This window comes from Seriola lalandi, unplaced genomic scaffold, assembly GCF_002814215.2.
Source record: "Seriola lalandi dorsalis isolate HSWRI2012SDOR001 ecotype SW California unplaced genomic scaffold, Sedor1 jcf7180002054646, whole genome shotgun sequence".
Lineage (NCBI taxonomy): Eukaryota > Metazoa > Chordata > Actinopteri > Carangiformes > Carangidae > Seriola > Seriola lalandi.
In genome coordinates this window covers 303,303-316,885 of record NW_019525199.1, presented here as the reverse complement: position 1 = coordinate 316,885, position 13,583 = coordinate 303,303, and the positions used below count along the sequence as shown (strand labels likewise).

The window sequence follows — 13,583 nt, the reverse complement described above, 5'->3', positions numbered from 1 at the left end:
GGGGTGCGTTTGTGTGCACACTTTAGGACTCGTATTCAACACTTACGAGGCCTTTTTGAAGTGGGAGCTGTTTGTGCACTCAGCCGGCGCTCCATTATCAGACAGAGCTGCTGAATGCTCCACGCAGAGAAAGTGGAATTAACCTGTTCAAACAGAGATGGGCTGAGAAGTGTCATTCCCACGGCGAGGTGTGCCGGCGAGCTTTGAAACGCACGATGAGTCAGGACAGGCTCTCGGCTCTGTTGCCACACAGTCGAACACCGACGGTGTCCTGTTTGATTTTAAGAGCTGCTCTTCTTAAATCGTCTCGTCTGTCATCGCCAACAGATTCCACTAAGAGGCCGAGACAAAGAACTTTCCTGTCATTACTCTGTCGGGGATTTTCCTCAATTATTGGAATGATTGTGTGCGGTGAGAATAGGTGTGAGGTTATAATGTGTTGGAGGAAACGCAGCGACGCAGGGACGATCTCTGCGTCCAGGCCGTGTCCCCCAGGAGCCTCTGTTTGCACCAACAACCCACAAGTTGCACTTTTCAGCGGGTTTTGCTTTCACAAGCAAATCTCCCGAAGCTGAGGCGTTCAGGGCCCCGACACTTCCAGTGTTTACACAGGTCCGGACCACCAACAGCTCAGAGCCCTCCCTCCTCCCAGTCCTCGACACGTTAGCTCGCATGTCTGCCAAGTCCCGAACTCTTAACTCAGCTATTAATACCTCGACCTTTCACCCGCACTCTGTCAAAAGAGAAGGAGAAGCCATCCATCAGCTGCAGGAGAGAAAAGCAGGAGATGAGTGAGACGTTTCAGGTTTGATCTGCTCACATATTTGTGTACGGATTCCCAAACGTAGGTGTTTAATATCTGAGGGAGTTTCCACACGTCAGCCCGACAGACGAGAAAACTCCACCTGGAGTCAACAAACATTTCGTTTATTGGACTTTAGTGAAGTCGAATTCAAACCCGATCCCAGAGAGAACAGTGATATGAGAGGATTCTGGGTCATCTCACGTTTTTTACAATTAACGCTTAAACATATCCATCCGCCCCATTCTCACAGAGACGATGTCTCAGTAACACCTTGACGGAACTTGGACTCAAGGATGGACTGATTAGATTTTGGGGGTCAGTGGTCAAAGGTTAAAGGTCAAGGTCACGTGATCTCACAAAATGCGGTTTTGGCCTTGTGAATGCAACATCTCAGTAATGCCTGGAGGGAATTTCTTCTAATTTTTTAAAGACATTGATCTTAAACTCTTTTACTCCTCGGATGTATTTCTCTGTGGAATCGTTCAGTATGAACAGACTCCCGGACGAAGCTGTTGATAATTAATATAATTCAGTGTTTTCCATCACAAAGCCGCCTCCACCCACTCTCCCCTCAGCATCTCTGGATGTTCACGACTTCCTGTCTCACAGGTCTGAACCAACAACAGTAGTTTTATCTCCTGACTCAGCGATGACGAACAAACAGTGTGAAACAAAAAGCTGAACGTTCTCCAGTTTTTGCTGCAACGCAAAACGACGTCCTCCGTCGCCCCTCGCTGTGTCGACCAATCAAAAACACGAAGCTCACACTCCAGGTAGATTACTGACCGTGACCTCTGTGCCTCTGTTGTTTGCTTTGGTTGAACTGTGATGATGAAAGATAAAACTGCTGCTGTGTTTTAAAGTCAGGAGGTGTTGTTTCCTGCGTTCGACCCGTCAGCACTGCGGCGATCTTCACAGCCGAGCGAGACCTTCAGACACCTGGTAATTTACCATCTAATGGCGAGTGGAAGATGCCTGTGAAGTGTTCTCAGTGATCTCAACGTCTTCTGTCCTCATCGTGAGACAGCTCAGGAAGAGTACGCAGATCATAACTCAGGACGTCCTCTGAGGAGACGGCTCACTTTCTGTTTCCTGTAGCGCGGCGAGCTAACGGGAGAGCGGCTTCAAACCGCAGAGGTCATCGTCCCCGGACAGAAACCTCGAGTCGAACCAAAGCGCTGCTCCCAAATGAGAAGCAAATGTTTCCCGGGACAGATTTACGAGACGCCATCATTCAGGACAAAGCGAACTATGCGGCTCAGTGGAACATGTGGCGGCTGAGAGCAGGTAGACGGTCTGATGGGACGGCCCACTCATCAAGCTGTCAGGCTGCAGTGCTGTCCATGACGGGACGACTTTACTGTGAGGATCTAATGGACCCGCAGACAATATATGATTTCAGTTTTTCTGGAGGTCACATTAACCAGCGACTCAGATCCTGAAATATCAGCTGCCTCAGTCTCAGTCACAACAGATTCAACTCATGTAACTTTAAACCAAAGAGCAAGAAAAACTATTTAGTTCAAAATAATGTTGATATTTGTATTTATAACTTTTATTCTAATCCTCACAAAACATGTTTCATCAAAAACAATGAAACAGACAGAATTATTTGTGCTGCCGACTTTTATTTTTAAATCATTTTCCTTCATATTCACATTCACAGCTGATGTTCAGAGAGCAAACAACTGGGTTTAAATGTTTCTGTTCAACGAGGGAAACCTGATTTTTATAAAGCAGGTACGTAGGTACGCTACTGTAGATACAGTTATGATATGTTCATTATTGTAACCATGACAACCAAGGTCCGGTATACCTGCCGCCGTAAGGACGCTATTCGAGGAGACACTGACACGGGTCGTATCATAGGTTTAGATCAACGATGTCAACCTGCTGGAGGCTTCAGGATTTATCCTCTGAGGAACATGAATGAAATAAACCTCTTGACAATCCATCAGACAGTTGTTGAGATATTTCTGATCAGACCAAAGAGGCCGACCGACCAGAACGCGCCTGAGGAAAGTGCCGGATCATAATCGGGTCTGAACGAACTGATGTGACTCTGACTCGCTGTCAGCGGATCAATCAAAGCTATCGACTGGTTTCTGTGTCACAGCGAAGCTTCCTGTTGCATTCACAATAAAAGAAGTTCAACGATATTGATTGAGGAATAAAAAGGATGAGAAGAACTCACTCGCTCTCTGAAATGAACCTTAAAACCCGGACGAACGCGACGAGACGACGGCCACTGACGATACCACGCAAAGACGTTAAGTAGTTTAATGGATCAGAGTTTCTTATCTCCATCAGTGTTCCACCATTAACGAGGTAACGTTGCATAAATGGATAATTGCCTGTCTTTAAAGCTCTCCTGCTGCGACCCCACCACAATAAACACAACGACAAAAAAAAGGCCTCAGGCTTTATTTTTTTGTTCGTTGACAAATGGCTGCCACAATCACACTTATAGCATTAACCAGCTTATGGTGTAAGCACACTAAGATGAGCCCAAACAATGGATGTCTATATCAAGATTAGTCAACTTATAAAACCACGTAGGCAGATTAGGTGTCTAATTCTACTGGCCCTCTGAAATAAATCGGGGGTTTATTATCCGGGGGGCTCCAAACCTCTGACTCAAGCCAAGTTCTAACAGCTGCTCCGGCAGACAGATTGCTTAAGACCCTCCACCAGCAGATGATCCGGTCGAGCAATCCTCATCAGGCTCCATAAGCTTAAAGAAATCAATTTCATCAGCGACTCACTTAAAGCAGCACGGCGACCAAAGCTGCTTGTTTCCTCCCGTAAGGACACGTGAACGCAGACGACTCTCGGCACGTTTATCTGGGAGGAAATAATGTTGATGTTTCATCACAGAACATGTCTCATTAAAAATAACGAAACTGACTGAATTATTACTTTTATTTTCATATTCACAGCTGATGTTCAGAGAGGCCAAATTACAGGGTTTAAATGTTTCTGCTCAAGGAGGGAAATCTGATTTTTATAAAGAATATTTGTTACCACTTCACAATAAGAGTCCCCTTATAAAGGATTTATAATGGGTTTATAATTAGGTTATTAATTTGGTTCAACACTCGTCATAAATAAACAATTATAAACAAGTTATAACACAGTTTTTATACATTAAGTCAAGTTAATGCTTCCTACTCATTAATCTGACTAATGAGTTACTAACATTTATAAGTGGTAACAGGAGCCTTATTGTGAAGTGTAAAACCATCATCATTTATTAATATGCCAAACTTTTCAACCATTAAGATGCTGATGGTGGTTAATTACTAGTAACAACAAGTATAATTTATGATGATTTAAAGTGTGAAAAATCGAATTAATAAACTGGTTATAAAGTATTTATAAATCCTTTATAAGGGGACTCTTATTGTGAAATGGTAATCCACTTTAAATATCACATTATTTACACAAAAACACATGTACATGTTAATGTTTGAATTTTATCATGTTATTTCTGTAAAGAAGCAAATAGTGTTTTAGATATAATTTGTATTTCTATATGCATATGTTTTATTTAAATGTATATGTTTGTATTTCATGTATTTATCAGTAAACTATAATCTATATAATCAACATTAAAAAGAGAGCAAGACTGCTGGGATGGTTTGACAGGTGATAGACGATCATTTTCTTAATTTGATATTATTGTAAATTGATATTTCGATAAGAATAATGTAGAGAAGAGACGGAGTGAGCTCCTGTGTTAAAACTAACATCTATTAAAAGCAGAAAATTCTCAAAGAACTGATCAGAGTCAGAGTAAAACTTGGACTTCGAGTGTTGACTGAGCAGATTCTCTTTACAATTGGCTGAATAATAATTTCACCAGCACCTTTCTAAATGATCTGAAACAAACCGATCATTAAAATGTAAATCAATACAGATCACACTCTTTTACAATCATCAGAGATTAAAGATCCGTCCAGGTTTTTTCAGAGTAATTCAGGACAGTGATGCGATGAGAGAGTCTGAGGAGATCTGGAAAATGTTTGGAATAATTCAACAGTTACAAAGACGTTTTACTTTGAAAATTCAGAGAAGAGAGAAACAATAAAAATAAAAATCTGATTCAGTCTGTAAAAACTCTTTCTCTCCACAACAACGTCATCAAACCTCAAACTACGAGCCATGTTTTCCTGTTTCATGTTGTTGGGCGCTGCTGGTCAGCGCAGGTGTCATCATTCGTTACCATGGTAACGTTGGTCTTAGACCTGAGTTAGTCTGGGGTCTAATGTTGTAGTCAGTCTTTATTTTATTGGCATGTGACAGACCAACATGAGACTGATCTATGAACCCACACTACAGACCAGTCTGAGATACCTCATCATTTCATTTAGAAGACACGGTGTGATCACAGTTTCCATGGTAACAAATTAATTAGATAGATAAATAAGTAATCTGCCACCAAACCTCTTCTGAGGAAAAAACAATTTAAAAGTTAAATTTCAGATTAAAAGCAGAGCTACTTCCTGTGTGTTTGAATGAAAGGACGGAGCAGAATTCTTTATGTGGGACAATTAAAATCACTCAGATGAAACTAATTGTGTTTGATATCCAGCGAGGCGTGAGGAGGTTATTAAAGGTCGCCATTAATATGTGAGGATGATGATTAAAGACTCGAGGGCAGGTGTTATAGGGAAGTGATGATGATGGGGGGAGGGGGGGGGGGGGGTTGGGGGGGGGGGGTGCTTATGACATCGATGATAAATTGAGATTAACAGGCCAAAATGACAGTAAAGTTGTTGTGGGTGTGTCAGAGCAGTTTGGGCGTCTGGTCTCTGCTCCCAGACAGACTCCACAGCTTTACAGCCAATATGGCGTCTGTCAAAAACACAGCTGATCAGAAACCACACAGCGAACCCCGGTGGAGGACCAGAGCGAGGACCGCAGCAGAGGGGGCCGGTGGGCTTACTGAGAGTCACACTGCGATCCAGATGGTCCAGATCCACAGGCCGGATCACAAACATCAACATGTCCAGCATCAAAACCTGGAGCTGCACAAGACCAGCAGAGTCCTGCTGCTCCATGAAGACCTCACAAAACACCTTAACGTCTGAGAGAAGGCTTCTTAAGATAAAAACTAACTCTTCTCCTTAAGGTTTCTTTCAAATGTCACTTAAGTATTAAGGAATCACTTAGTTCAACCGCTGCACAAAAGACCTTAGTGACCAAACTAAGGGGACAAAACTTAAGGTACCTTCAGGTGTTTTGTGCAGCTTCCCAGGTCTCAGCAGTGTTTCATTATTTCACACATTTATCTTAAAAAAAAATAATATAAATGTGCATAAATAAAGATGGAGAACGATGCGTCAGAGGAAACGACCAGACACGAGCGCGTAACGATTCCTTGTTTAAAACTATAAATCTTCATACTTGTGTAAGACACTACTTTTAGCAGCTGTGGTATTTAAACCCATCCCCTCAACCCAACAGGAAGTCAGCCATTTTGAATTTACTCTGTTTTTGAAATTTAAGGGCGTCGTACTTTAGCTCCTCCTACAGAGTTCATCAGATCCTCGTCATGTTTTCTCAGTATAATCTTCACATTACTGAATAATTAAACTTTTCTTCAGCGGTGTAGTGTCTAAATCTTCAGGTGGAAAGCGACATAGAAAAGTTTGTTTTGTGGAGATGGTTCTGAGACGACCGGGATCTGAAAGTAGAGCAGAGTTTGGAAAGTTCCAGTTCAACATGAATCTATGAGTCAATCAGGGTTAATCTTTTTAATCTGACAGGTCACAGTGATAATCACAGCAGAGCCGCAGTTACTGCTGCTCGCTCCCCTTTTAAACACATTAATCCAATAATGAACTTCGAGAAAATGTATTTTCTAACATTAAAGTGAATATTTTTATTCTACAAAATAACTAGAAATCAAAATCCACATCAGCATCTATAATGTTTTAGGGTTAAAGTCAAAATCAACTGAAGGATTTTCACCATAAATCTACAATGTGATCAGATACATTAAATTCTGGGTTATAATACATTACATTTATAAACTAAACGGCTCGATATGTCAAACTTTACGTTTCCTAATCATTTCAGAACTAACGCTGAAGGATCTTTCTTTCAGATTTTGTTTTATTTTGAAATTTTTTGCAATAAAAGTTTTTGTAAATAAAATGACTTTATTTTCATCCAGTCGTTTCATACCAACAGGAACCGGAGAACTTGCTTCTCCTTGTCTGTGAACTGAACCGTTCACTAAGCAGCTTAAGGATTTCCAGATCAATACGAAGCTGTGATACTCTGCTCTGTTACCAGTCAGGGAGATTATGGCGGGAACGAGTGGGTATTGATTATTGAAACTCGCCTCCTGCCACAGCAAGAGACAAACAAGAGAGGAAACCTGAACAGTCGCTGTGGTGACCAACCGAGGCCCGCAGAGTCAGAGCAGCTCTCTGTAACTGACTCATGATGCTAACTGATGCTACCTGATGCTACCTGATGCTACCTGATGCTAACTGATGCTACCTGATGCTAACCTCAATCTGCTTTTTTAAATGTTACAGTAGCAGCATGAGATTCTTGGCGATGACGGGTTCCCCCCCCCCCTGACAGGAAGTGTCACGCCCGACGACACGCTGATGACGTCCTGGAGGAAGGAAATATCGTTACACTCACTTCCTGTTCTCTCACTCTAGAAATACAAGTGGATGGTATTTGTAGAGTTCCTGATGCTGTGGTTAATAAAATAAGACCATGAAGGACATAAACTCTAAACTTCCCTCTTCAGCCTGGCTTTGAATTAAAGATAGTTTTAGTTGTTTTAAGTCATTAATCACTTTATTTTATTTATTTATTCTATTGTATCTATGTTGTAAATTACATTTGATTCTATTTTATCTCTTATTTTATTATTAATAAGTTTTGTTTGCTAATGTTATTGTAACTTTTTTAATGTTTCATTGATTCAGTATAATGATTGATTGATTGATTGATTGATAATGTTGTTTATAAGAGGTTAAAATAATATAGTTTCAAGGATTCAGTATAATAAACTAATCAACCACTGTTGTGATGAGCTGTAATCTGTAAAGACAGAATTATTTTTAGTTCTAGTTTCAAATAATTCTTGATTGATAAGATCTTTTCTATTTCCTTCTGTTGAAGCCGATGTAATAAATGATCTTCCCTCCCACCTGGTCCAAGCAAATCTTTCATCCTTACTGGTACAAAAATAAATGTCTGTTTGACCCAATGTGATTTTAATTTGTTATGAATCTAATCAGGATGAACTGATTAGATTTTGTAGGTCAAAGGTCAAAGTCATGGTGACCTCACAAAACATGATTTTGGACTTATTGGATCTCTGTGACGCTCAGAGGGTCACTAGGTCTCAAGGACAAACTGATTAGAATTTAGTGGCTAAAGGTCAAAAGTTAAATATAATAATAGAAATATATATAAATATAATATTTTTATATTAGTATATTAATATAATAATATAAAGGTCAATATCTCCATAACGCCTTGACAGAACTTCTTTTAATTTTGCATAAATATCCATTTGGACTCGAGGACGAACTGATTACACTTTGGTGGTCAAAGGTCAAAGGTCAAGATCAGTGTGACCTCAGAAAACATTTTTTAGCACGCAGAAATTATGACAAAATTTCACACAAATGGTTCATATTGTCTCTGACTCTGGATCAACAGGCTGTAACCTGGAACTAGTCCCTGTGGCGGAGGGATACGACCACGAGGAGGCGATTCCAGCTTTAAGTTCCTTTCTGATTCTTCTGCATCTTTAGAGGAAACGTGACAAAAGTTGAAATGAAAAGTGTTTTTTTCAGTCAGTAGACGTGTCGGATCTGTGTTGTGTTTCCTCTGCTCCCTTTGATTACACAGGATGTGAATGTGACGATATGACTCATCACCATCCACTCGGTGTGTGTGTGTGTGTGTGTGTGTGTGTGTGTGTGTGTGTGTCTGTGTGTGTGTGTGTGAGTGCGTAGACACAACACGGATCTGTGTCAACATTCCCTGCCTGTTCTCATCCTGTCTGACATGCTGCGCTCTAATGGTGAAAGTCATTACATGACTCAGTGAGATTCTTGCTGGTCTGGTTCCTGGTTCTCCTCCTGAGTCCAGACCGTGAACCAGGATCACCGGGAACAAGCAGCTACGACTTCAAGACCTGAACAATCCCGTCCATAACCCTGTGAGTTCCTAGGTCTTCTACCAGGACGTGCATTTGCATGTTTGTGATTGGCTGACACAGTGTCACGTGACGCTGGTGAGACAGGTTTTCTCCAAACGGCTAAATCCATCTGTGAGTTTGAAGATTCATCAAACAGGAGTGCCGCCATGGCAACAGTCAGGTCATCGTCCGTCTCCACGACTTCAGGATAAACGGTTAAAATGTTAAAATTAAAGTTTCATACAAGAAGATCAGAGTTCAGGCTTCGTCTCTGTGTTTTTACATCACTTACACTTACAGCAACAGACGCTCAGTGTTTCATCTCCTCTGCTCCGACTCCAGCTTTCACTCTCTCTTTATAAAAACACACGTCCACGTGTTTGTATCAAAACATATATGAATGTTTACTTCAATCGTATTTCTGCTATTAATATATATATATATATATTTTGTTATTTATTTTTATTTTTCCTGATTAAATAAATAAATCAAACGCTCACAGATTCCCAGCTGCTGCAGGTTGCGTTCAGGTGCAGTTTACTGAAGGACAGACTCCCGTGTTTTCATAGATGGATTTGAGAAAGTCTGGGTTATCATTATTATCATTATTATCATTATTATTATTATTATTATTTTGTATGTTTTCTTGGGGAAGCTTTAATGATGGGGGGCAGGAGGAGAAAAGGCTGAATTAGTCTAATGGGGAAAACGCAGCCATTTCTGAGTCCCTGAGTAACGTGGGCTCCCTATTAAGTGCTTTTAACACACATTCGCCGGCCTCTCCACGCTCTGTGTTTTGATGATGTTAACGAGTAGTCACGCATGATTACATATACGCGGGTCTTGGGAGTGAGTGAGTGTGTGTGTGTGTGTGTGTGTGTGTGTGTGTGTGGGGGGGGGGGGGGGGGGGGCAGCTGATGAGCGGAGAAAGGCTTTAAAAGGAACACTTGTCTCCTCGGCTCGTCTGCACAAATCACACACTGGTGAAGTTTTCCAGCGTAATGAGACGAATCACGTCACTGTAATCATGTTTAATCTCATTTCTCTCTCTGTCTCCCTTCAGCTCAGCTCGTTTGATGATTCTGCATTTAGCATCGGCTTGATTAGATCACCTCAGCTCCTTACACTCAAACAGCCACATATGCCCATTAAAGTGCTGATTACACGAACGCACCGCGCCGCTCACAGATCATCGGTTTTCCCTCCGAAGAAGAAGCTTAAGATAAATGTCAGAGGATTAGACAGCGATATAAAATCTACGGATGAAACTATACATCACTTTACGTATTTAAATAGTCGAGAGAAATGTTGATTTTTAAATCAAGTTCATTTATAAAGATCATTTAAAACAAGCAGAGTTGTTGTCTGATGTTGGAGCTGTCCCACAGTGGCAGACAGACGGGGAACAGTAAGAAATAAAAACACAAGAGATAAAAGTGAAAGATAAAAACCTCAACAAAAGAAAAAGTGGGTTTTAAGATTAGTTTTAACTAAAATCACCTCCTCCTGGTCGTATCCCTCCGCCACACAGACTAGTTCCACGTTACATCCCCGTTTATCCAGAGTCATAAAATATGAACCGTCTCTGTGAAACTTTGTCATAATTTCTGTGTGAAGTCTTGAGTAAAGGCTAAAAAGTGTGACCTTTGACCTCTGACCACCAAAATCTAATCGGTTCATCCTTGAGTCCTAGTGAATGTTTTTACCACATTTGAAGAAGTTCCTTCAAGGTGTTACTGAGACCTCGTGTTCACGAGAATGACACGGATGGACGACCTGAAAATAAAAATGGCTGCCGCTCTGACTGTCGCCGGGCAGAAGACAAAAACAAACAAAAACAAAACACCTCAGAGACACTGAAGGAGAAAACGGGTGTTTTAAGTTTAAAGTTTCTTCTGTGTGTCCAGGTCGTCACGGTGGAGACGAGATTCTTCATGATATTTTATTTATTGTGCAAGAAATATGAAAAATTAGTAAAGTTCATTTACTGATGCAAAAATTAGCTGCTTATATTTACTTAATATTTTATATTATATATTTACACACTTACTTCATGTTCCTGATTTATTCCTATGGGAAATATTGTTTATAACTTCACTGAGTTTTTTAACAGCTGCAGGTAGAAGATACTGGCCAGATGTAATTTTTTTAAGTATAAATTTTAAATTGAATTAAAATACTCAACAGTTAAAATTAGCCTTAAATCAACCAGGTACATTAATTACCTCTTAAATGCAAATGGTTCAGTAACAATGAACCAATAATATAATACATCACTCACCATGTGTAATTATATCTGCTGCTATTTGTGTTGTATTTCATATTTAATTGTACATATTGTTTTATTACCTATTATTTAATGCAAATCACCCCAGAGTGGGATTAATAAATATCATCTGATCGTATTTAATCTTATTTTTGACACTTTTGTTGTTTATATTTTTATTTTAATAAGATTTCAAAGGCAGAACTTTCTCCTGTGACACATGATTTTCATCATGTGGTAAAAGATTTGAATTCTGGGCCGTAAAGAAACACGAGAGTGAAAGAGAAAATCACTGCAAGAAAAAGAAACTTCAATGAAAGTGGAACATTTAATCTTATAGAAACAGATTTTACAGAAACTTGTAGTGAAGGTAAAACATGTGTCGTCGTCGTCATCATCCTCCTCATCATCCTCCTCATCATCCCACCTGAGTTCACAGCACATAATTACTACAAAATAAAGGTCCGTGTTTGAGGATGATGAAGTAAATGAAGATCAGACCTTAACGACCTTCATGTACCGTCGTGTCACGCCACATGAGCAGCTGATTGGAGACGGGGGCTGGCTGGGTCATGTGGTGACAGTGTGTGTGTGTGTGTGTGTGTGTGTGCGTGTGTGTGTGCGTGTGTGTGTGTGTGTGTGTGTGTGTGTGGGGGGCAGTTGCCTGAGGCAGGTGTAGCTGCTATGAGATGAAGTGTGACAGTGTTTTGGAGACAGATGTGAAAGGAAAGCAGCATCTTACATTTTACAGTCGTGTTTATAGAAACATTCACACACACGTCTGGCGGGAAACATCAGCCGCCATGTTGTTGTTTATTCTGTTTCATGTTTTCTCGTGTCCAGGTCGTTCGTTACCTGTTGGTTTGTGTCTGGACCTCGACAGCCTGTTCACCACCTTCCTCCTCAGCTTGTTCACCTCTTCCTCCTCACTTGACTTCTGTCCGCCGGGTTCTTCTTCACGTCCCTGTGACAGCTGTGCGTTCTCCTTCCTGACTGACAGAGCGCTCTGTCCCTGGTCGCCAGAGGTTTCCCCTCGGGCCTGATCGCAGGTAAGGAGTTCCTCTGACAGCAGAGGAGAGATCTCTGCCGCCAAAACTGCCCTGGGAGGTGACTCTGACTTTGTCTCTGGGCCTCCTTCGTCTCCTTCGCCTCCTTCGCCTCCTTCGTCTCCTTCGCCCTCGAAAAGTTCTGGAGTATAAAAGACAGTCTGGTCCTTCTCTTCCTCCTTGTCTGCTTTCTCTTCCTGTTCGCAGATGGGAGGGGTCGTTACCGTAGACGGCGTGTCGCGTGGCTCCGCTTTGATTTCACCGGACGTGTCTGCTGCGCCGTCTTGAAGACACGCGGGCGTCTCGGCGTTCTTCTTCTTCTGTGGCTCAGACTGAGTCGGAGCTTCTTCCAGGTGCTTCTCTGGATCAGCGGGCGCCTTTCCTCTGAAGACGGCCTTCTTGAAGCGGCTGCTGACGGGGGTGGAGGTGAAGATGTTGTAGAAAGGCCGAGCCGGTCTCTGCTGGTGCGAGGGCGGCTTTGCTGGCGAGCTGCTCTTCAACCAATCTGCATCAAGGAAAGAAAGTTCAGTGATTCTGACATTAAAATCTTTTCATTTATTTAAATGTTCATAATAAAAACAAGGAACAACTAGAACCACCTCCTCGTGGTCGTATCCCTCCGCCACTCAGACTAGTGCCAGTTCACTTCCTGTTTAACCAGAGTCTTCAATAATGTCTAAAAAGTGTTTTGTGAGGTCGTTTGTGCCACAAACTGAAACAAAATGGCTGAACGGGACGGGGGCTTTGGGGTGTGTGTGTGTGTGTGTGTGTGTGTGTGTGTGTGTGTGTGTGATCAGGAACAAGGACTCTGGGCCTGAGGTCCAGAGTCCAGCACCACCAACCCTCAAACGCCCCAGGGCAGAGCTATGTGCCGCTAACATCTCGTCTCATGAGCAACGACATCTGTAACAACACAAATCCACATCGTCAACATCAACAACTTCACATTTAAACAAAGCTGAAAAAAGTAAAACCCTCTGACACGTGCGACTCAATGAAACGGCAGCGATCTGATGAGAGTTTACAGAGAAAACTTCTGAACCTTAAACTCGTATAAAACTGACAAAGACACCAGAGTAAACGTTCTGTAAATGCGGCCTTACGCTCAATATAACGCAAACAAAGGTCAAGGGGATTTAATTAAAAGCAACAGTCCAACATCTGCTCATCAGCTCGCTCCAACGCCACTCAGGCATGCAAAAGACCTTACAGTAATGAGGCAAGCCACTCAACTGATCCCATGGCTCCCACCCCCAACATCCACCCCCAACCATGAGGGGGGGG

At 41.7% G+C, this 13,583-nt stretch overlaps 1 protein-coding gene across 1 annotated transcript in view; it reads right to left on the bottom strand.

Moving 5' to 3' along the window:
- brip1 (BRCA1 interacting helicase 1) overlaps nt 1-13,583 on the bottom strand; it is a 51,254-nt gene that overhangs the window by 1,213 nt on the left and 36,458 nt on the right. The window contains exon 18 of the mRNA XM_087177758.1: nt 12,109-12,804. Within this exon, the coding sequence (XP_087033884.1) occupies nt 12,109-12,804 (696 nt within the window). The remainder of the gene's footprint in view (nt 1-12,108; nt 12,805-13,583) is intronic.